The sequence below is a fragment of the Phaethon aethereus genome (assembly GCF_964289735.1).
Source record: "Phaethon aethereus genome assembly, chromosome: 21".
Classification (NCBI taxonomy): domain Eukaryota; kingdom Metazoa; phylum Chordata; class Aves; order Phaethontiformes; family Phaethontidae; genus Phaethon; species Phaethon aethereus.
Window position 1 is genome coordinate 5,658,767 of NC_138597.1, and position 21,913 is coordinate 5,680,679.

The following is a 21,913-nucleotide window of genomic DNA, read 5'->3' on the forward strand; positions in this document are numbered from 1 at the left end:
CGCTGAGTTTCAGGCAGCTCCTCTGGTGTTCTAGCAAGGGGAGGTTCTTCCTTTGGAGGCAGAGAGCTGTTTTCTGTCCCTATTGGGAAGAATATCGATGAGGCAGCCAGAGCTGGGTCGATTCCCTGAGCTGCCTTCTGGGGATCTGGCGGCTGCTCGATGACCTCATCTCGTCAAGGTTTCAGCAGCCTTGCTCCCCTCCTCCCGCCACCCTCCTCCAGCCCCGTCCTTTGGAAAAGGTGAAGGATGGAGCATGCAGGAGGCTAAAATCCTCCTATCGATCCATAGCCTGGAGAGCAATTAACGCAAGCCTTCCAGTGCTGCTCCATGACCCGAGCCTGCTCCGGTGTGTGTGAAGGAAGGGGGTGGAGGCACAGGGAGGAATGGGAGAAGGGCTAGCGAGTGGTAGCAAAACTGATTAAACCCTTAGGTGGGCTGACTTCCAAGGGGGTTTGCTTTGTGCATGGGTCTCCCAGTTTGCACCTGAATTGTCTCCTGTGATACCAGGAGCAAAAACTGGCATGTCTCCGTGCAGCAGAGCCAGCCCCATTGCAGCCTGTCTGCTGGATTTGCAGCAGAGGTTTCCCTTACTGGAATGGCCAGAAGAGTTGCTCTCCCTGACCTGTTCAGCCTTTGGCTTCTCTCTGAAGCAGCTGGATATCAAGAGGAGGGAGGAAAATTATAAATGGATTGCGGCATGGGTGGTGAGGGCTTTTACGTGGACACCTGTCTTGAAGACGCTGGCGTGGGACGATGGATTCTTTTCAGTCCCTACACACTGGGCCCCATCTGGTGAAATGCTCCGTAATCCATTACCAGTCTCTCGGACCATCATTTATCACAGAGCAAGACAGAGGAGGCCTGGCAGGGAATAGATGCTGCCCTTTATGCATCCTTGCAGTCCAGCAGGATCCAGTGACATGTCATTAGTATAATAGAACGTGTGTCCCTTCTAGCCACTTGGCACCTATTTGTTATCATTCTCCAAACTGCCACAGCGGTGGTGAGTGGGTGCAGCCACACACAGAGATGGAGCAGACGGTGCAGTATCTTCCCAAAGAGGGATGGGAGGAAAGACGGGAGCCCTTCTGCTCTAGGGACTTCAAAATTAGAAAGGGCCAGTGACTGGATGCAGTGTGATGAGGGCTGGTCCTGCACTAGTTGCGAATTAGATAGACACTGAGGCCAGAGGGACCACTGTAGTGAGCTGTTGTGTCCTCCTACAGAAGTCCTTCCTGGGGTTATTCCTGCACCTGGTGACTTCACACGGGTGACAGAGCTGAAGTGGGAGCAAAAGGGCAGTGGGGCACGCCTGAACACCAGGCTCCACAAACCCTGACTTCAGGGGTACTGAGTACACAGAATGGTGACAGAGTCTTTGGAGCTACTAGGGCTGAGCTCCTCTGCAGCCACCGTGAGATTTTGGCATTTCTTCAGGGAACAGGGGTGTTTTGCCACTAACTTCAGTGGAAATGGGTTTCCACCCTCTAGCTTTTAAGTTTTGTGGCCCAGAAATTGCTAATAGGACAGAACCCAAAGTATTGGTATTTACCTTCCCCTCTCCCAAGAAAATTTCCACCAATCAGTCCCTGTTTCCCTAGTATAAGTGGGAAGGGAAAACAAATTCTCCGAGATAAATATTATTTTGGCTGCATTGTATTTCTCTGTGTGTGGGTACGTGGAAAATATTTCTTGTTCCCATACAACGAGCCTGTCTTGCCCTCACTCTTGGACACAGCAGGCTTACTGTGTGTGCATCTGTGTGCATCTTGACCTCTCCCTTCCATTATTCTGGGGGCACGAAGAGACAAAGGAAAGAAAACCACAGAGGAGAAAGGCTTCTGTAGGAGAAGCAGTTTCTAGCCCAGCTCTGCTGGCGATGTCGGTAACCCTGCAAATGATCCGGCGTTCGGTCCACTTCCAGGACTGCAGGCAGTGTACAGGAGAGGGACTGTATAAGGAAGCCTTACACCTTTCCCCTCATCCGTGCCACCTGTGACTGCAGCATGTGGGCTAAATCTCTGCTCGTACTGATGGGGACCTGGCAGGGACTGACCACCCTCTCTCTGTGCAGGCTGAGGTTAAACCCTAAGGATGGGTCTGGCTGGCTGGTGACTGGAGAATTCATTCCCAAGCACTGTGTTGCTGCAATTCAATCCTTGGCTTGCTTTGGGAATAAGGAAGTACCTAATTTTAAAGCAGTTGGCTGTTACAGTCAGATCCCCTCGGAGACGCTTGCTCTGGCTGCAGATGGAGGTGTCTCGCCCGAGCATTGACTGTGCCTGGAATAATTGAGTTCAATTTCACTTCCTCTATTTACCAAGCTGCAGCCGCTCTTCCAAAAAGGAGAAAGAGAATTATCCCCCACCCTGACGAAGAAAAACCCTCCCCTGAAATGGCAAAAAAAAAAAAGGGGGGGGAAAAAAAAAAGCCCTCAGCCGTTTGGGTGTTTTGTGAATTTTAACATAAGCAGCTGTGAGTTTGTCTCCTGGAAAATGGAATGCAATAGGAATGAGAATGAGGGCCCATGTCCATCTGTCTGTCTGGTAGCTGGGGGTGGCGAGGGGAAGGAAAGTGCTTGCTGGCTCTTTGGCAACGGCCTCTGCCTCCACCTCCCGTGCTGACAGGCGCCTAGCTCGCAGGAAAGCCGGTCATTTTCTCTGCAGCTGTTACCAGACACACAAAACTATTCGAAGCTTTTCCTAGCTGGAAGAAGAAGGGGTGTGAAGAGAGTGAGGAGCTGCCTGGCCTCCGGCAGGGCACAGGGTGGCGAGGTGGGGAGCAACGAGCTCTCCACGCTTGGCGTGTCATGGCCGGGCAGAGCTGTCCTGGGGAGCAGCATCTTGCAAGCCTGGTACTTATGCCAGAGGGGAGAGGGCCCTGTGCCTGCAAGAAGGGAAGATGGTGGTAGAGACTAGGGGTGTGAAGGGAGTGTGAAAGGCCTGGTTGTTGCCCCCAGTGAGCACTCTGAGGGTCCCAGGCTGGGAGGAAGCGCTGGCAAGGGGACCTGCACCTGCAAAGACATGCCGAGCTCCTGAAGCACAGGGAGAGAGAGGGAGAGCCCCCTCCCTACTCCAGAGGGACAGGTAGAGCTGGCAGAGGCTGCAGGCCTTGGAGGGCTCCCATCTCTCCCTACGGCTCCAGCCAAGACGTTCCGGCACTGGAGTTGGCACTCGTCTGTTCGCACTGGCCCGTGCGTGTAAGGAGAAACACGGACTCATCCCCGTTTGCTAGGGGCGTTGTCAGCAGCGGCTGGCGCGCTCTGCCCGGGAGGCTGATGTCCCTGTGTCATTGCTGCACTGGGAGATGCACATCGACTACCCAGTGGGGGTATGGGCTGCAGAGGGCATGGCCGTCTCCATCCCCGGGAGGAGGTGGTGCGGCTGGAGGGGAAGTGGTGGTGCAGCTACAGGAACAGTGCGGAGGGCAAGGCTGGGAAGGGAAGCGGGAAGTTGGGAGCGGAAATGTAGTGGAAATGATTACATAGTGTCTGACTGCTGCTTGTTCAGACTTATGTTGTTTTAAAAGCATCTTATTGGTATGATAACTTCCTTTGTAAATCCTGTCCTTTTCCTGTAACCTCGGACTGTGCTGGTGGCTTTGCCAACTAGCTAGTGGAGACCCGGCGTGCGGCTTTGCTGTTTGCTCGTTCTGCGCGTCTTTCTGTGCCTCTTTCCTCTGTCCTGGTGTGTTCCCCCAGGGAGCGGGTCGCTGCTCGTTCTCTGGGCTTGTGCTCCCCACCGTGATTTTGTTGCATCCCTCTTTATTCTTGTCTTTGCTTGCAGCAGTGCTATCTGACCTGCTGTGGACAGGAGCAAGGGAGTCACAGCAAGGGGTTACGTCCATGGTGCTGATCAAATGCCTCAGGGAAAAACCTTAAGCCTACAGAACAGATAATTTTGTCATGATAGACCCCTGGGAGAAATATTTTTTCCTGGTAATTTGTTGCTTCGCACCCTGAAGCAGAACAGTTTATTCCCCTCGTAAGCTCTTTCTCTACCCACTGTAATCGTGGATGTTCACATCCCTATAAATGTCCCTCTTGATCTCTTGGTCTCGATGATATCATGCAGCAGTGAGTTCCACAGGTTAATAATGCCTTTTCCCCGCACAAAGTGGTGTTTCCTGGAACTAGGTTTCTTCATTACTTGTTTCTGCATTTTTCCTTTTACATGCTATAGTAGATATGAGCGACCTGGCCGGCGTTTCTCTTGCCATTTCTTATTCTCTGTGCCTCTCCTCCAGCTCCTCTCTCGGCTCCAGTCCAGTTTTCTCCCCGCATGCACGTCCTGTGCTGTCAGGCACTGGCGACGCAGGGCGGTGGGGGGGCTCTCTTCCACCCTTTTGGAACCCATCACCTTCGTCTCTGCTGACAGGGCTGGGACCTGAACCGCTGTTGCGTTTCAGAGAATTGACATATCGGCTTGAACTGAGCTGTGCTGTCTTCAGAGTGTCGTGGGGGCTGGCAGGGGTCATCCCGTCACCCGTCAGATACCGGGCCAGGAGAGATGCCCGGCTCCTGCGGTGGAGGGCAGTGGATTCTGGGGCAGCGGCTGTGGTGGGGCAGACCGATCTGATGGATATTTCAGGCTGGGGTGGATTGAAAATGAACGCTTTGAAAGAGTGAGGCGTTCTCCAGTGATTCACGCTCCAGCAAGGCAGCGGGCCACCAGGGAGAGGTGCTGGAGCCTGTTGTCATTCGGAGCACGTAGCCAGGAGAAGCGTTGGGGGAAAGAAACCCACAGGGCAGTCAGAGTTTTCCGCTTTGCGGTGCATGTGGAGAAACACTCCTCCAGGGTTTTTTCTTTTCTCTCCCCTCCCCCCATTTCTTCCCTGCAGCTGAAGAACGTTAAACACATGAAATGCATTAGCTAGGATTTTTCCTTTCCCCTGCCCCCCTTTCTAAGCTGCGGACCTCCAGGAGGAAGAGGCCTATGAATTGACCCTGCCCAGTGCTTTAATTGACAGGTCATTAAAGATGAATGTGTGGCTAGAGAAAAATATTCAGATTGCAGGCTAGTTGTTGTCCGTGTGGGATTTTAATGATTTATGTTTCTTTCTCCTCCCCTCCTTCCTACTCCCCCAACTCCAAACAATCCAGGCACCATGGGAGGTCTGTTTCTGGATGGTGAGGAAAGCCCTGCGCTGGAAGACATCAGCAAATGGACGGTGGAGGATGTATGCAGCTTTGTGTCCAACTTGTCTGGCTGCACTGAGTACACTCAGGTAAATCTCTTAACAGCCTCAAGACCATCACGTCCTCCCTGCAAGTCCCTATTCTTTCCCTCCCATCTGTGCCTATTTTAATTGCACTGTCCATCCTAGGAGAGGGCGTAACTCGGAGCCCTGCAGGGCCTGAAGGTTTTTTGTTTTATTTTCTATTGGATTGCTAAATAGCTACTTGCTGCCAGCGGAGACCCTGAGAAGGTGTGTGATGGGCCTTGCAGATGGATAGCAATAAGGAGAGAGTCCAGTGGGAGAAAATGGGAGTAGGGGCAAGGTTAGGAGCGAGCATCTGAGTTGCAGGGTTGGTCATGGTTAGTGGCTCTTAGTGTTACGTCTCTCTCCCTGTCCAGCTCGTGCTTTTGGAGGCTGCCTGTGCTCTATCGCAGAGCTGAACACAGCGCTGGCTTTGTGTGGAGCAGCTGCACTGTGGGATGGGTCGTCAGGTAGTCCCTAGGTCGGGGTGGGCAGCTCGTGGTGCCAGCCAGCCTGGCAGAAGGTGCTGCGTTCTCTTGCTGCGCCCAGGGCGTTGTGGGGGCGGAGCAGGGCTGCGAGAGACCCTGCCTGCACAAGCATGGAAGTAACCTCCATGCTTACACTGTAGAGTGATGGCGACTGATTTTTAAGCTCGTTATAGCAGAGTTGAAATATCTGTCAGTACTGGGGGCTTCATAAAGCCTGCTCAGTGTGAGGTCGTGAGGTGCAATACAGAAAACAACCCTGTGTTTTTGGCTTCCGCATCTGCTGGAGTCCATTATGAATGCGCCATTGAGAGAACGCACCAACTGCGAAGGCACAGATTCCTGAGCTGTCTGGGACAGCCTTGTAAAGAGGATATAGTGTGCTTAGAAGGGAAGGACTGAAAGTAGCAGAGATAGGGAGGCAAAGGGCCAAAGTTCAGACAATCCAGCCTTTCAGCAGACAGACATCCTAGGCTGAGAACAGGCCTTGAAAGGGAGAAAGGAGAGCAGGAGTCGAGCTTTCCGGACATGCCGCTTCAAGAGAGGAGTTTCCCTGACTGACAGCTAAGGAGTGCAAAGCTGTCCTTTGACGTCCAGGCTGACTGAAATCTGATTTCTAAAAATCTGCCTCCTCCCCTTCTTTGGCCCGGGCTGTCTCTCCCTCCGTTCGCTGCGTTAGGCAAGCGTCCTCTCCCAGAACTTAGGCCCACCCCCGGCCATTTTGAGAAAGGTAAAGCACAGCACCCCGGCTTCTGCGGGGACCGCCTGCTGGGAAAGCAGTGTGTATGCCTGGCTCTGGGGAAATGATTCCCTTCAGGGTGTGCTGATTTAGTAGTGTGCCGTGGAGAAAGGTGCGTGCTTTTGCATCCCTCCAGAGGGACTGGGGAAGCGGAAACTGGGAATTGCCCCACACCTCCCCCTTCTTGCTCAGGTGACAGGATAATGCGCTTTCAATCTAAAGTCTGTCCTTCCTTGCCCCCTAACCGTGACGCTAATCCCATCACAAAAAAAAACTTTTTAAAGCTTTGTTAAAACTCCCTGAAAAACCAGTGCTCTTTGGAGCAAACAGCTGTGCGTGCATGTGAGAGGCAGTATTTGGGAAAGCGAATGCTTGTTACGGAGATGGGGTACATGTAACATTCCCCAAGAGGAATGACAGAGATTTGGGTTGTGCTTGGGAGTGGATCAGGGTGACTGGGTGTGTGGAAGAGAGATGGGTCAGCTTCTGATTATGGAGAGAGGGAGGGAAAAGACGCTGGTTAAAAAAAGCTGGCGGATGGATGGGTGTCTGTGGGAGGGAGAAGCAGCAGTAGAGGGGAGTGCAGGAGCTGGGTTTAGTGAGGATGATAAGGGGATGGGTGATGGGTTCAGGAGTGTACACGTGTGGGCTGCAGCATGTGTTGAAGAGAGCTCAAGCAAAAGGCTCTAAAACCAAAACACACAGCTACTCGCGTTCTCCGTTCCGCCCCCCGCCCCAACAGCGTGCTTGTTGCACTGGTGGCATTGCAGTTTATCTGCATTCCTGTGTTGGGGAATGAAGTTCAGAGTTGCCTGGAAGCTTCTGAATTAGGTCAGTAGGAAATGTGCAGAAATCTTTAACACAACCACCTTGCAGAAGGATCAGCCGTTTGCACCTCCCATACCAGCTCCTGGTATACCGGTGGGGAAGAAATCAATACCTTGCCGAGACAAAGGTTCAGCAATCTTCTCAGAGCGTTGCAAACAAAATGTTTTGCGATAATGGGAGCTGCTGTAAACAGCCTCCTGTCGTGGCCTTGCTATGTTGCATTATGTACAGGGTGCATGGCTTAAGGGATGATGCGTTTTTATGCACTATGGTTATATGCTTAACACATTTTTTTACTATGTGAAAATGCCAGTGTTCAAGGGCGACCCAGCTCTGTGGCTCTAAACTGCAGAGCTGTCTGTGTTCTCTCCTCCAAAACCACAGCTGCCGGGGAGGTCTGGCACTGGTCTGCAGGCTTCTCCTGCCAGGAAAACCCAGCAAGTTTGGTGGTATGTTGTGCATTTAGAAACATGTTTCAGACAAACAAGAAAACTTTAGCAAAAACAAAAGTTGCCATTCCTCATTTCAGCCCTTGACAATATTCAGCTTTGTCCCCGCAGTGGATCAAGACCTGTGGGACACCCAAGGGGGGTGCTTTTCTTGAGTTTAAGGCTCTTTGTGGAGGGTTTTAGTGCCAGGCGAAGGGAGGCTTTTGGCTCCCAGCCACATTGGCTTCAGAGGAAGGAAAAGAAATCGGTATACTAAGTTTTGCTAGGTCAAAGAGCACAAACACATGCTGCAGTCATGAGCAGCTTTGCTGGTGGAGTCCAGCAATAAAAAACACTTGCAACAGCTCAGCTGCCTTGGCTCTAACAGCCACTGCCACTCTCCAAAGGGATGGCTCTGGCCTACAGTCTGCTGCTGAAAAGGAAGCCATTAGAGTAAATTGAACCCCCCCCGCCCTTGTCATAGTGTTTAGTGATAATAATGCTGTGCATAAGCCACTGCGTGGAGAGACAGCAGGATCGAGCCCCACAGTTCAGCTGGGCGAGCATCCAGTATGAGCTGGGGTGTGAACAAACCGCTATGGAGTGGAGGTGTGATTTAGAAAAAAAAAAACAGGCATCTGACTGACATCTCCCAGAACCAAGGGGAACCTGCTGGCTAAATTACCAAATGATGGCAGTTTACTCTTGACGTATTGAGCCTGTATGTCCAGAATAAGCATCCAGGGGAGACTGGTGTAAGCATAGCCCTGCTCTGTACATGAAGAATGGAGCAATAAGACACGAATCCAGACCGTAACCTTTATAGCACAGTACGTATTAGGTGGAAAACTCTTGCATGACCCTGTCATTTGAAATGGAGGCAAAAGAAAGTATTTTTTTCTGAACATGTTAAAATGGTACAGTTTTGCATGGCTGGGTGTATTAGAATGTGCTCATATGAAACTGTCATTTTGTAAGACTGTACTAGCCCTGCTGTCATTTCTGTGATTATACGTATGGCCATCGCCAGGTCCTGCTTCACTCAGCTGACAGGGAGAGGGGCAAGAGACTTGCTCTGTTGTTAATGGAATCTGGCTGAAAGGCCAGTGCAGTTGACTCCGTAGGATCATGCCAAGTTTAGTGGTACCGCTTGGCTACCTCAGTCAATACAGTGCCACTGCAATATTTATTATTCCATATTGCTGGAAGCGTTGGGGGAAAAAGAAAGGGCCTAGTGCTAAAACAGACCGGTGAGGAAGGCTCATCCTCCCTGATCTCAGCTGGTGTTCCGAGTATCGGGAGTCGCTGCCGAACAGCACGATGGACTGCATTCTCCAGGCTGCTCGCATGTTCTAGGAATGGTTCTAATATACAACAGGCAAAGGAGGAGAGAGGAAAAGGAAAAAAAAGTGCAAAACTGAGTGTTGCACATGAATCCATCTAACCTGCAGAATGTGCTCCACAGATCTCTTTATGTATTTTGCCTGGAGACTGTTTTGGAAATTAGCAGCTTTGAGAAGGAAATGCATGAACAAGCGAGTTCCTCCTTTTCAATTGCATATGCCTCACTGAAGACTGCAAATACTTTTGAAGTCTACTGGGCCAACTTTTTCCAAATATCCACACAAGTGTGAGTGACCTAGGATTTGCCAAAATTGAGATTCTTACCTTTTCTCTTATGTCTTCTGCCTTTTTTGGAGTTGGGATAGGGCCCCTGAGCATGTCACTCTTCTTTCTCAAATCCGCTATCATACGCTATCAGTTGGGCTTACTCATGATGTTGCACTTAGGTCAGCTGTTTTGATTGCTAAATCTGGGGGTGTTCCCAGAGAAAAAACTTCACGTCCCATCCCAAAATTAAAAAAAAAAAAAAAAAAAGAAAAGAAAAAATATATTGCTTTATCTAAACTGGCCCAACCAGCCCTAATTCACATTCCCATGTGTCTCCTTTTACGTGTCAGCTCCTAGCTGTGGATACAGGATTGTATATACCTCTCGTGTTAATACGGGCCTACTTCATCACTGGGGGCTCTTAGAGTCTACCTTTTCTACGGCATCCTTCTGTGCGATGGCAAGACGAGCGCATCAGATACATCACTGGCATTTCTAAGCCTGGACCTGTGTTCTGGTTTCTTCCAGGTATTCCGAGAACAGGCTATAGATGGTGAGACCCTGCCGCTCCTGACAGAAGAGCACTTACTGAACAATATGGGGCTGAAACTCGGACCTGCACTGAAGATAAGGTCACAGGTAGGAAAATTTCCCATGTAGTAGCCAGTTGCGCACTTTAAAGTTGTCCCTAGCCGGATCAGGGCTGTCAAGAGACCTGGTTTGTTGAATATAATTTATCAGGCAGTATTTATTTATTTATTTATTTATTTATAATTCTGGTTTTAAGAAAACTTGATCTGTGTTCCAAAACGTTCCATATCCTCATCTGGAGCCAGTCATGTAACTCTTTCCAGAAGAAAACATGGGCAGAAGCAAATAGTTCAGGACAAGTGCTGGGAGGGAGTAACAGGGATGCAGGTAAACTTCTAAAATGCAGCAGCTCCTGCTAGAAAAGACATGTCAGGCTGTTCCCACAAGTACTGGCCAGGAAAGAAGAAAAGCTGTAAGCAGGTGAGGCAAGGTAGATCGTTTCAAATCAGCTGAAGCTGAATATAGACATCCTGAAGTACCTAAAGAACGGGGTAAAGCCATCTCAGGAACCAGTTGTCTCTTTTTTTCTCCTTGACTGGATGCAAGTCCTTTTGCTGCTCATTTTCCTTGTGACTAGATGGCTCTTGGTAGTTCTCCTTTTTAGCGAGGCTTGAAGCACAAATGCATTTAACACATCTCAGCATCATCTGTTGATTACCTTCCCTCCCCAGTGAGTAATGGACCAGCTCTTTCCCTTCTCTGCTGTGCTAGTAACAGACTTCTGTAACATTTTTATCTCTTACTAGTCATAGCTTACTGGTCTTGCTGATGGGCCGTGCCGCTCCCCTGTCCCCACTGCACCCCGCCCCTCCGCTTGTGCCTATTCACTTGTATTTTGATACACTGGAAGTAGAAATCGTATTTGCCTCTGTTGATTTAGTCAAGTTCTCTCTTTTAGGGGACTTTATTTCCTCCTTGAGTTTGCTGTTGTGCCCTTATAGTGGTGTTTCTTTCTTCTCAAAATACCCTTTTTATCCCCCCTCTATGACTTGCCTCCCAAGTCTCTACCTGTAGAGGTCTGCTTTCTTAAAATTGCTTTGCTCTTCTCCTGCCTTCCCTAGCCGTCTGTCACGGTGCCTTCCATTTCAGTTGCCTCCACTTCCCCTGGGTTGGACTCAAATCTAGAAGAGCATCTCCTCTAGCTTCTTTTTTTCCCCCATTTAATAATCAGAAAATAGCTTCTGACACATGTCAAGAACAGGCTGTTCTATCGTATTCCCCAGGGGATTATGTCATGCATATAGTTATGACAGTAATGTGCACGTGCATGTACATGGATTGCACAGATAGTCACTATTCTGGCGTAGTTTCCCTAACCCACAACATTTGTTACATTATGTTAAAACAATACGAGTAACTTTACTACTTTCCCTACAGCCCTCACTGTTTATGAGGGGTCTAATAAAAAGGTTCTGTGGGCAATTGTTCCCTGTGGGTCAATTCAGTAGGAAATAAAACTCTTTATGTTTCTTAAAAACAGAGAACGCCAAATAGCTCACAGACATTCTTAGATCGGATTTGGTGGGGGCAACATGAGATACGGGCTGAAACTAGAAAAACCGTGCTTCCATTTAATCAATAGTGTTTAAAGTTCTATAATAAGGCATGGTTGGGGGGGAGTAAGGAGTAAGTGGGGAGCAAAGTCCTGATGTTGCTAACTGAATAATGCCGCAGTTGTCTGGTTTGAACACAAGCCTGTGTTTTTGTTTAAGCTTAAATGTGAAACAGCTGTGTAGGTGCTGGGAAGTTGTGGGGCCTTTGGCCCTTGCCGGGAGGCGAGAACTGCTTCAGGAGTTTTCTTCGGCACTGCAGAAGAAGGGAGAGGCTGCAGCCTTATAGTTTCCTGTGCAGTTAACAGCAGCCACCCTGTAGCCAGATATTTTTCTTCCCTCAGGCTGTTTTCTCAGCCACCTTAAGAGCAATTCCTGCTCGTCAGGAGTGGACGTTGTGTACTGTCCCTGCTGTACAGTACCCTGGGCTGGGTTAGCAAAAGGAGAGCAGAAGATTTCCATCAAATTGTCCAGCCAGTGGCACCTGTTAATGAACTAACCGAAGTGGCAGGAATGGGGCAGCCCCCTTCACCTGAAGGCAGCTACAGACAGGCATGTTCCCGAAACCCTGTGTGGCAGAGATGACCTAGGAACTTAGCTTACCACCACTGTGTTTCACTCACTCATGAGGGGATGAGCTGGGGTCCATGAAGGGGGACAAGCGCTATCATAGCTGTCCACGGAGCCTTATCTAGCCAGGTAAACAGGCTGCAAGTTTCCACAGTCCCCTGATGAGCCAGTGAGACCTGATTATTTCAGATCAGAGCTGGACTTGGTTCAGCTTTGGGTTGCACACTTCCTTTTGGCCCACACCTCAGCAAGGCCTTCAGTCTCATTCTGGCCAAAGAACACACACACAGAGAACGCATCACGGGAAAAGAGCCTGCACCGCACGTCTCGAGCCCGAGGAGACATGACCTAGGGTAGACCTTGCAGCTCCAGCTGTACTGCAGTCCCTGCACCGAAGTGCCCAGTATGGCAGAGCGAGGGAGCACTGCTGCAGGACAGAGAGTCCTTTAGGAAGGCGAGGAGGAAGCCTTCCCTAGTCGTCTCTGGTAGGTCACCAAGGGGTTGGGGTGTTTTGTTTTTGTGGATTGGGAATGGTAGCTCTCGTACCTTGTGGAGTAATAGGGGATTCAAGCCAAAGACAGACCTTTATTGCTACAAGTGTCTGCTTTTTATGCAGTTACAGCTCTTTCACATGCCACAAAATACGTCCTGGTTGGTTACCCCCCCCAGTCTGTGCGCTTCTCGCACAGTCAAGATTCGCTGCCTGCAGGTGTCCACACACTCCTTTACTTCCTCTTAGTTGTTTACCACAGCTCGTTCTCCTCAAGGCCGAGCCCTGCAGGCGTCCAGCTGTTTACCAGCTTCTCAATGCCACAGCTCCTTCTCCTCAAGGTTGAGCCCTTGCAGGGTGATCCCAACAGTACCTAGCTGCAGTTCACTTTGGAGTGCAGAACCTGGGCTTGCTGCATGAAAATGCGGCTTCTATAGATTTCTGAAGAGAGTTTGTTGCACATTGTCTTCCCTTTTTGCCCGCTCCCCTTTTTTTTTTAATAGGTCGCAAAAAGAGTGGGCAGAGTTCTGTACATGGCGGGCTTCCCCATGGCTTTCCCACTGCAACCTCCTGGTTTACGGCCGCCAGAGCGGGACCTGCTGCCGGCTGATCTCCGGCCCTCCTCCACAGGCAGCGTGGCCTCCCCCTTCAGCAGCGGCCTGCCCTCTGCCAGCCGCGTCTCACCAAAGCAGGAAAATGGAAACCCCTCCATCATTGCTGGGATCAGTGACACCACGAAACCTCCATCTTAACTGCAGGACAGCTCTTGACTGCTTCTGGAACTGAGATTCAGTTGAACCAACTGAAGGTAATGCATTTTGAGAGACCAGGAGAGCCTCCCTCAGCAGTGTGAGACATAGGAGTGAGGAAGGGAGGTTTTTAATTTTTTTGGATGCATTTGCTTTTTGTTTAAAAAAAACAAAACAGAAGTTTTAAAAACTGTAAAAAGGGAAGGAAAGAAAACTATCCAAAGATGTACGGAGACAATGCAAGCGAAGAGAAAGAAAATTATTCTGGAGGACGGCAGCAGCATTCCCATTCCCTTTCACATCCCTTCTTGCTCACCAGTCTGAGATGGAGAGCCGGGGACAGGGAACGAACGCTTTTCTTTCTTTGCCTTCAAAGGAGGCTTTCGGGAACTTCTGGGTGTGACTCCACGCAGGGAAGGGGAACGGGCACTGCGCCTCCCAATGGTACTCGGCACCCCTGAGCAAAAAAACCCATCAAAAATGAAACCAACCACCTTCCCAAATCTCTCCTCCTCCCTGGAAACTGTACTCAGTTCCTCATTCAGGTGTCTATGCATCTCTAGCAACTTACTTTTAAAACAATACCAAAGACAGACAAAAAGAAGAACAAAAAAAAGGCAAGTTCCGGTCCATGTTTACTTCAGTGTGGATGGTACGGCACAGGCAGCTCCGTGCTGTCGCACGGGCTAGGGGCTGTCGTCTTCCCTGGCACGTTGTCCCTTTCAGCACACACAGAGACTGGACTCTGCCTGTGCTCCAGCCCTGCAGAGGTTGTTTTTTTTTTTTTCTCCTTAGCTGTTTTGTTTTAAAGAGAAGAAGAAAAGAGCATGTGCTTTGGTGGGATGAAGGGTCACAGGCCTCACTCCAGAGTGACCCCCTTCCTCCTTCACATGTACAACAGACTGTATACATTTGGGGTGGGTTTTTTTGTTCGTAGGGTGGTTTTCATTCTTTTTAAAGCCTTGTTACAGAGGTGGATGTAGTTGCACATTCTGGCCTGCTGTGGACCATAAGACAGATACCTGTGCGTTCCCACAGGAGGGGGAGGGATGCTGGGGGATTCAGGCTAAAAAAAAAAATGGGTAGAGTTTTTACTACTGTGAATGAGATGGTAACTCCTGGGGGTGACCTCCTGTGACTTGTACAGTTGTGAACAACAATCACATGTGGTACTTCTCTCTCTCTTCCCCCCCCCCCCTTTTTTTTTTGTTTAAACGTTGCACGTGCTACCGTTTTTCTTACAAAATAGCTTGGTGGTACATTAGCTTCTTTATATTGTAAAAAAAAAAAAAGTCATTATCCATCACATCATGATAAAAATGCTTTCCAGCGATCAATTTAAATAAAAAAGAAAAACACTTAATTTGCAAATGGTACCTAGCTTCCTGAGCTCCTTCCAAGTGGTCACTGTACCGCAGAAGCCTCCTTTCTTTGTATGTACACTGGGGCCATATGCCTTACCGCTGGTGTCGGCAGCTCTTGGTGCATTGGAGCTGCTGCATTTCCAGCCTCAAAGCCAATCTGAGGGTTGGTTCACAGATGCCAAAAGCCCGACAGCACCTTGCCCAGCTAAGTTCTAGAAAGGAGAAAAAGCAACGCCTTTCTCTTTTGGAAGAAAAGGTAAGTAAAGTAAGTTTCAAACCTTTTTCTTATAGTTACGGCCTTAAAATTCTCACCTTTGCAGTAATATCCCAGGCTCCCATATGTAATTGCCTGAAGACACAAACTTCACCAGCTACAGGGAACCTCAGTCTTGAGCACTCCTGAACCCCTAATGAAGCAGCAGGTGCTTTGTCCCCCTCAGAGTGGGCTCAAAATTATAATAATAACGACAATAATGACAACGTTGTTAATAAAACCCCAAATTACTAATTTCTGAGGTTACTTCGTCCCCCTTATGGGACAAGGGGTATCTGGGTGCATGTCTAGGAAGGGCAGGTCTAGTAATCACTGTAACTGCAGTTGGGAAAAAGAAAGCCTCTCTATCCCTATTCCTGCTGCTCCAAAAAGGCATAACAAATTCAGAAGCAAACACCCCACAAAGACCATACTACAGCACTAATTACCTGTGCGGTAATGATGTCTGGGAAGCAGGAAAGGAGCAGCACTCAGTGTAGGACAGGAAGAGCGTAATTACCTCTTTACATACACCAGGTTGTTATCACTTACACATGTGGGCGAGAGGGAGACCACTAGCCAGGCTACAGTACATCTGGGTTTTTATCTACAATAAGGCAGCATTTCTGAGCTGTGGTGGTTCTGAGTCCATGAAAATAGAACTTAAAAAAAAAAAGAGAAAGGTGGTTGCTTTTTAAAAAAGCATCTTTTCCTCTTGCGGTGTGCAGGAATAAGGACGCCTGGAGGGGAACATGTAGGCAATGCAGAAGGCAGAGATGAACATGCCAGTGCAGGTAGCTTGGCCACCCCTAGCGCTGACAGATAGCTACTGCTCTCACTGAATGGTGGCAGAGAAGAATAAAGATGATATTTAGTCCTGGCCTTCTATCTTCTTTTCCAAAAATCTGCATTAACAAATAACAACACACTTGAAAGGCACAGTTACTTTTCAGGAGTGATTCTGTCGGATACGCCCTAAGAATACTTAACTTTTCCTACTCGGCAAATACCCTCTATTTCCAGTTTATTTTCCAAAGAAATATGTTTCCTCGGTGCCAGTCCTACAAACTAACAGTGGTCTCAGGAGAGCCATTTGTTTCCCCAGCAGATCACAAATGCCCTTACGCACCTTTGAGTTACACAACGTCCTCCCACAAGCACCACTCTACAGGAAGGCACACAATGAGCTGCATCTAGAAGCTGCCCAGGTGATGCAGTGGTAATAAAGAAAGGTTGGGTGCCCAAGACAGCCTGCAATCATCACTGCTGTTTTCAGGACTCGCAGAACAAAACAGCGTTCAACACCAGCATCAGCAGCCCTAGAAAGAGGTGCTTTTATGTCACTATGGATAACAATAGGGCTCTTATAAAGCATGGGCTCAGACTTGCCCTGTGTTTTTGCTAAGCAAATGTATCCTGCGCAAATCCAACAGTCATCACAAAATGAAAGTACGTTTCCTACATTATTAGTTTAGTTTTGCCTCTTCTTACTCTTCCAGCCTGCACAACCTCCGGTCTCCATGCCCCTCCCCTCTATATCCTAAGGCACTTAAAGTTAGCTGCTTTAGCATACTTACAGCCAGCTTGACTGAACTGAGCTGCTTCTGATGTTACTGATAAAGGCTTCCTTCCATTTGCAGTCAAGATACAAAGCTCTTGAAACGCTCTAAAAACTTACTTCTTGGCAAAAGGGAGGGTTTGGTGAGGGCCCCAGAGCAAAATACGGGGCCACATGGGTGGTTGGCTGAGCAGACAGGAGGACCCCTAGACAAAAGAACTTGTCCTTCCCCTTGGTGGGCTCGCTCACACTCCAAACCCTGTGCTATTTAAGGCAGCAGATTTTAATGAGGGCTTTTTATTACCTGTGCTGAGCAGTTTTACTGGCTTTGACATAACCACAATTTTACCGTTGCCAAAAACACAACTGGTAGAAAAAGCTTGAAAGTCCAAGTAGCATCTCTGCTGTGTCTCTGAGAAAAGGCCATGGTGGCACCTGGGGCTGGCCTCCCACCCTCCATACCCCCCAGCTCTTACCACCTCTTTGAGAACCAGCTACAGGTGCTGAAGGCTGGCAGATCCCAGTACAGAGCAGCTCTGTGATAAGCTTGGAGGAGGTGGCTGTGAGGGCCACTGTGTGGCTCAGTCATCATCAGAGAAAGCCAAGTCCTCCACAATGTCCTCTTCTCCTTGGGCTAGCTGTTCAAGGTCAGATTGTGACATCCCACGAGTGCAGCTCCTCTGCTTCTGTGACCCTTGGGAAACCCGAGCAGCTTCCTCGCCTTCCTCTGTGGGTGGAAAGAGTGAGACGTGTAAATCCTGCTTTACTGGAAGTGAGAGTGAGGCGAGTCGAGGCAACTCATTGCTAATTAATCCCAGACACTCATTAATTTATTGGCGCCAGTGCAGCTCCCAGATAGTGGTAGGAGAGCGCTGCAGGGTGCTTGGTACAGCACTGGCTCTTAAGTACTTGGGGCGATAGGAGAGGAGGCCCAACTAACTGTTGTGCCTGAGGCAGAACTGCAAAATAAGAACTGGGGGCATGAGACAGGCAGTGCCTGCAGACCTTCAGCCCTCACAGCTTCTGTCAGGCTTCCTCACTAGAGATGTCAGGCTGGGCATTAAGAGCTGAGAGAAAGGAGCCGTCAGAGGTAACTGCAAGACTCCCACATGCAAAACTAGCCCCATGCGCCCTCCTTTTTGAAATGGTATTTTAATAGTGGAGAGCAAAGTGAGAACTGGTTTCTAGGGGCTGTGCAGGACTGTAAATGTCCTCAATCCCAGTGCCCTTCCCTCTCATTACAGAAGTGTGGCTTGAGCCTCCTACACCTTGCTTCCAAAGGGGGCCCTGCAGACCATCTTTCTTAGGCTCTACCACCAAAGCATCTGCTCAGCACCAATTCCTACCTCCGGTCTTACGCCCACAGCCTCTCACAGGCTATGGAGGGTGGCAGCAGCAGCAGCTGGGGGACATGGCTGCCTCTCCCTGTCCTCAGCACTCCCCGGATCAGCTGCCAGGCTCTGCCACTTGAGCCCACTCGCCAAAAAGGACAAAAAGCGATCTCTGGCGGCCCAGATCGGGGGCTGGATGCTCAATGAAGTTCACATCTTTCAAAACTGCACCGGTGACACCAGCGCATCAGGACCACAGAATTGCCTCTCCGGGGCACTGAGAGCACATGCTGAGCTCTGTGTCCCGCCCTACGGCTCTGGCCTGCTGGAAGGTGGGAAGCTGTCACTGATACGAGCTCCTCACGGTTCCATTGCCCGACCAGGCTGCACGTGTGTGTGTTTTGGTAAAAAGCATAACGGGAGCGCTCGGCACACAGAGCTTAAGACGTGGGAGAGGTAGATCTTGCCTGTCTGCCCTGCCTGACTGATGTCTGAAAAAGTGCCATAGGCCACGAGCACCCAGGCCTGAATGTCACTCCCGCTACACTGGCACTAAGAGACACTCTGGCTCTATGCCGTGCTCCTACAGCCCAAAGCAAAGGAAGCTGTCATTAGGGGTGAAGGGAGGGAGAATCAGAGTTCCTGCTCCCCCAAACACCAAGGAAGGGTGTTCTTCCTTCAGCTTGTCTGAGTATTGCAGTAGGCAGAAAGGGAAAACGCTCCCTCTTTATCCTTTACAGCATTGTCAGAACATGCATCAAATACCCATCTATTCTCGGCACCGAGGTTTGGGTGTGCATGCCAAGCCACAGCCATCTGCCATGCTAAATCAGTCAGATCTTGCTCTCACTTGGACTCTTTCCCCCTTCCTGCTCTCCCTGCTCCCCAAACTAGTAAAGAAAGCCTGCACACAGGAGCTTTTGTGGCTGTTCCCCACAACCACACATCACACCCAATGGCACGCTGAGGAGCAGGGGCTTGGCCCTCTAACACAAAGGCCTAAGCAAGTGCCATACAAAAACCAGCGAGGGAACACCACAGCAGCCGGAGGCCCTGGCAGGCCCAGCTTCCGTCTGCAAAGTTAGCAGAGCGACTTGGCAGACACAGGCAAGACTGAGTCGAGCGTGGTTAGCTGCACCGTTGGGGTGCAGAGCAGGCTCTCTAGCTGGCTCTGGCTCTGTGCAAAGGACGGAAGGGGAAAATACTCTCTCAGCTGCAATAAAGCCTGGTTTGGCATCTAGTGCAGCCCTGGTGACCCAGCTGGCAGCTTGCTCAGTAGCCATTTAGGCAGCTGTTCTTTTGGCCTGCTAGGAGCATGCTGAACTGGTGGCCTCTCACACTGATACCCACCACTCTTACTGATTCTGTCTCTGGGCAGCAGCTACTAACTGGCAGAAGTGATCAGGACCAAGCACAGAACAAAGGCAGTGGTTCTAGCAGGGCTACACATACTGGCAAATGCCACTGTTTCATTGCAGAAACCCGAGATGAAGTCAGGACTTGGGCAAGATCTCCTACCAGTTCTATCCTAGGAGAAGCTGTTGAGAAGCAGCAACTAAAGGGTTACCCCTGTGCAGCACCCCATACCCCAGGCACTGCTCAGATGAAAAGTGAACTGCACCCTCCACACCCCCATGCATGTGTAACCTGTGGAGAGCCTTGAAGCAAGGTTTCTGTACCCTGTTGGGGTGGGCTGTACTTCAAGAGTTTGTTTGAGCCTCTCTGCAGGAGGCCCCTGAAAAGAGATGAAAGGGACTAGTGGCTTGTTAGAGCAAGGCCTGCAAAGACTTTAACCCCTTCGCTCTCTTCTCAGTGTGAACTCGGAACTGCCAGGTCTCCCTGTCCAGGGGATGTGTGCGTGTGTCTGTGTGTGAGAGTCCCTCCTGACACCCTACAGCTCAGAACAGCGGCGCAGCAAGAAGAGAGGAGACTGTTCCTTTGTAGGGGAGTGCCCAGAATGCTAAGGAGCCTTCAGTTACCAGTGCTGTCAATAATTAACTTTCCCCTTTGCCCAACCGCACTACTTACCATCTGAGTCACTGTCATCTTCCAATTCTTCCTCATCCTCCTCGATGTCATACCTTCCTTCTTCTTCATCATCATCCTCACCATAGTCCTTGCTGCTTGCTTCTGAACTGTCATCTGATGCTTGCTTGGCTTTGGCTTTACCTGCAAGTATTTTTACTATGTAAGTGGAAACATAAAGAGCAGCACACAAGCATCCCTGCAGGCAGTATATGCAAAGGGCAAAGTACTGCCATCCCAACGTTCATCCTCAGGAGCACGGGCATACACACACTAAAGGGGAAATTCAGCATATTTCTCCAAAAGCCATGTCATGTCCCCTTGCACTAGAGGCCCCGAGAAGGACGCATTTCTTGCTTGAGGCACTTGCTAGAGGCCAGAAAGGCCAGGACACAGAAAGTCGGAGAAATCACCTCAGAAGCCCCTAAAAGGTTTTACTGCTTAAGTCCAGGATTTGCTGCTACCTGGTGTTTATGGAGCACCACCAGCACAGCACCCAGGCATCCATCATGAAGACACCTAACTGTGTTCCCTGTTGAGAGAGACATGAAAGCTAGAAGAGGAAGATGGACAGAAGAGCACAATAAGAAATGGGCCACCTGAACAGACATGAGAAAGGAGGAGGAGTAAGTTACACAGTTGAGACCAGAGAAGGTCTGGTTCCACTGAGAAATAGTGCCTGCGTATACCCACCTCCACCCCTCCATGGTTACATGTAACTGAAAACTCTGGTCCAGGGCATCCTTGTAAACCTCTCAGCTTTATTCCCTCTGTTAGTCACAAGAAAAAGGTCTAGGAACAGACACTGCTGCAAATTCCCTCTGCAGATGGCTAGCCAGGTCCGAGGGAGCCTGGGAGGAAGTATTAAGAGCCTCTCGGTGCCTGTGGGAAAATCATCTGCCTCTGACTTCTTTTACTTATGTTGAGTTCACCTCAGTGGAGGAGCGCTTCTCCCCTTTCTCCCCCCTCCAGACGGCATGAGTCACTAGGCATTTAAATGACAGAATACAAATTCTGTACAGAGGGAGCACAAATTCTGTACAGAGGGAGCAGAAGAACCTGCTGCTACCTGCCCCCTTCCAGCCACCACCCCGAGCTAAGCCCAGCTCAGTGCTGCAGGTTGTCTGCCCTTACAAAACTGCTGAAGCAGCTATTTATTCACACTTCAGACTCTGCCTGGAAACTGGCTGTACATCCTTCTCGCACATTGTGATTCTTGGGCCCCACCGGGGCACCTATTTTTTGCCCCATCCTCCCTCCTCAGCAGCTGACCTATGTTACTCACTGAACTGGATACAGAGCCATTAATAAGCTGGCTGCTAGCATTCCCAGCTCCCCGTCATCACCCTGCTCGCTCTGCTTTCACCCATCTGTCAGCTCTGCCAGCACGCAGCCTCTGTGCAATTGCCCCCTGAAGGATCGGAAGGTACATCTCATGGAGGGAGCTCTCTCGGGCGCCTGCAGCCATGCGGAGAGCACCCGCTCCACAGGAGATGGATTGCAGTGCTATTCACAGCACCACATCATATTGATGGGCACCTGAGCAGCTCAGGCAACAACCAAGAGGGGCACGCTCCCATCCATCACGCAGCATAGCAAAAGCACCGACAGATCCACTTACCGGCTCATCTGAGATATGGAGAGAAACCAGCTGTGGGCAGGAACTGGGTATTGAGCCCTCACATCGCTCCTATGTGCTATGGCACAGGCAGCAGGCCACTAAAATGAATTTACTGAATTTCTCCAGCCTTTTGCTCCCCTCCTCTAAGCTCAGCCCCTGCCTCCCCTTCCACCAATGTACACACAGAGAGGCCCCAATACAGTCTTCACGCAGAACTCAAGCTTCCATCTCCTGAGTGTATCAGGAAGACACCAGAAGACAATGCTTAGGGTGCTCCGGTTAACCAGTGCTTCTCCCCTCTTCCTCCTCACTCTGCCTCTAGATCCTCAAGCTGACAGCCCACAGCAGGAATTTTGCCACCAAGAAGGGCCATGATTATTCTGCTAGGAAATGAAAATGTCTGACCTCTCCTTCCACACCCCCGGCCCCCTCCAGTCTGGCACTAAATTGATGTAATATGATTACGTGAGGGATAAATAAAGAACCCTGTTCAAGTTCATTAGAGGCACACCAACACCTAA

The 21,913-nt window shown here is 49.9% G+C and overlaps 2 protein-coding genes across 2 annotated transcripts in view; one reads left to right on the forward strand and one right to left on the reverse strand.

The window, feature by feature from the left end:
* Positions 1 to 13,243, forward strand: part of SAMD11 (sterile alpha motif domain containing 11) — a gene marked incomplete at its 3' end in the record, with an annotated part of 125,080 nt that extends 111,837 nt beyond the window's left edge. Inside the window, exons 12-14 of the mRNA XM_082009342.1 lie at positions 5,102 to 5,226; positions 9,819 to 9,929; positions 12,995 to 13,243. Coding sequence (XP_081865468.1) covers positions 5,102 to 5,226; positions 9,819 to 9,929; positions 12,995 to 13,243 — 485 coding nt within the window. The remainder of the gene's footprint in view (positions 1 to 5,101; positions 5,227 to 9,818; positions 9,930 to 12,994) is intronic.
* A 3,753-nt stretch (positions 13,244 to 16,996) lies between these two features.
* The window catches only part of NOC2L (NOC2 like nucleolar associated transcriptional repressor), a gene marked incomplete at both ends in the record, with an annotated part of 53,139 nt that continues 48,222 nt past the window's right edge, over positions 16,997 to 21,913 (reverse strand). The window contains 2 exons of the mRNA XM_082009232.1: positions 16,997 to 17,142; positions 19,775 to 19,915. Of these exons, the coding sequence (XP_081865358.1) occupies positions 16,997 to 17,142; positions 19,775 to 19,915 (287 nt within the window). The remainder of the gene's footprint in view (positions 17,143 to 19,774; positions 19,916 to 21,913) is intronic.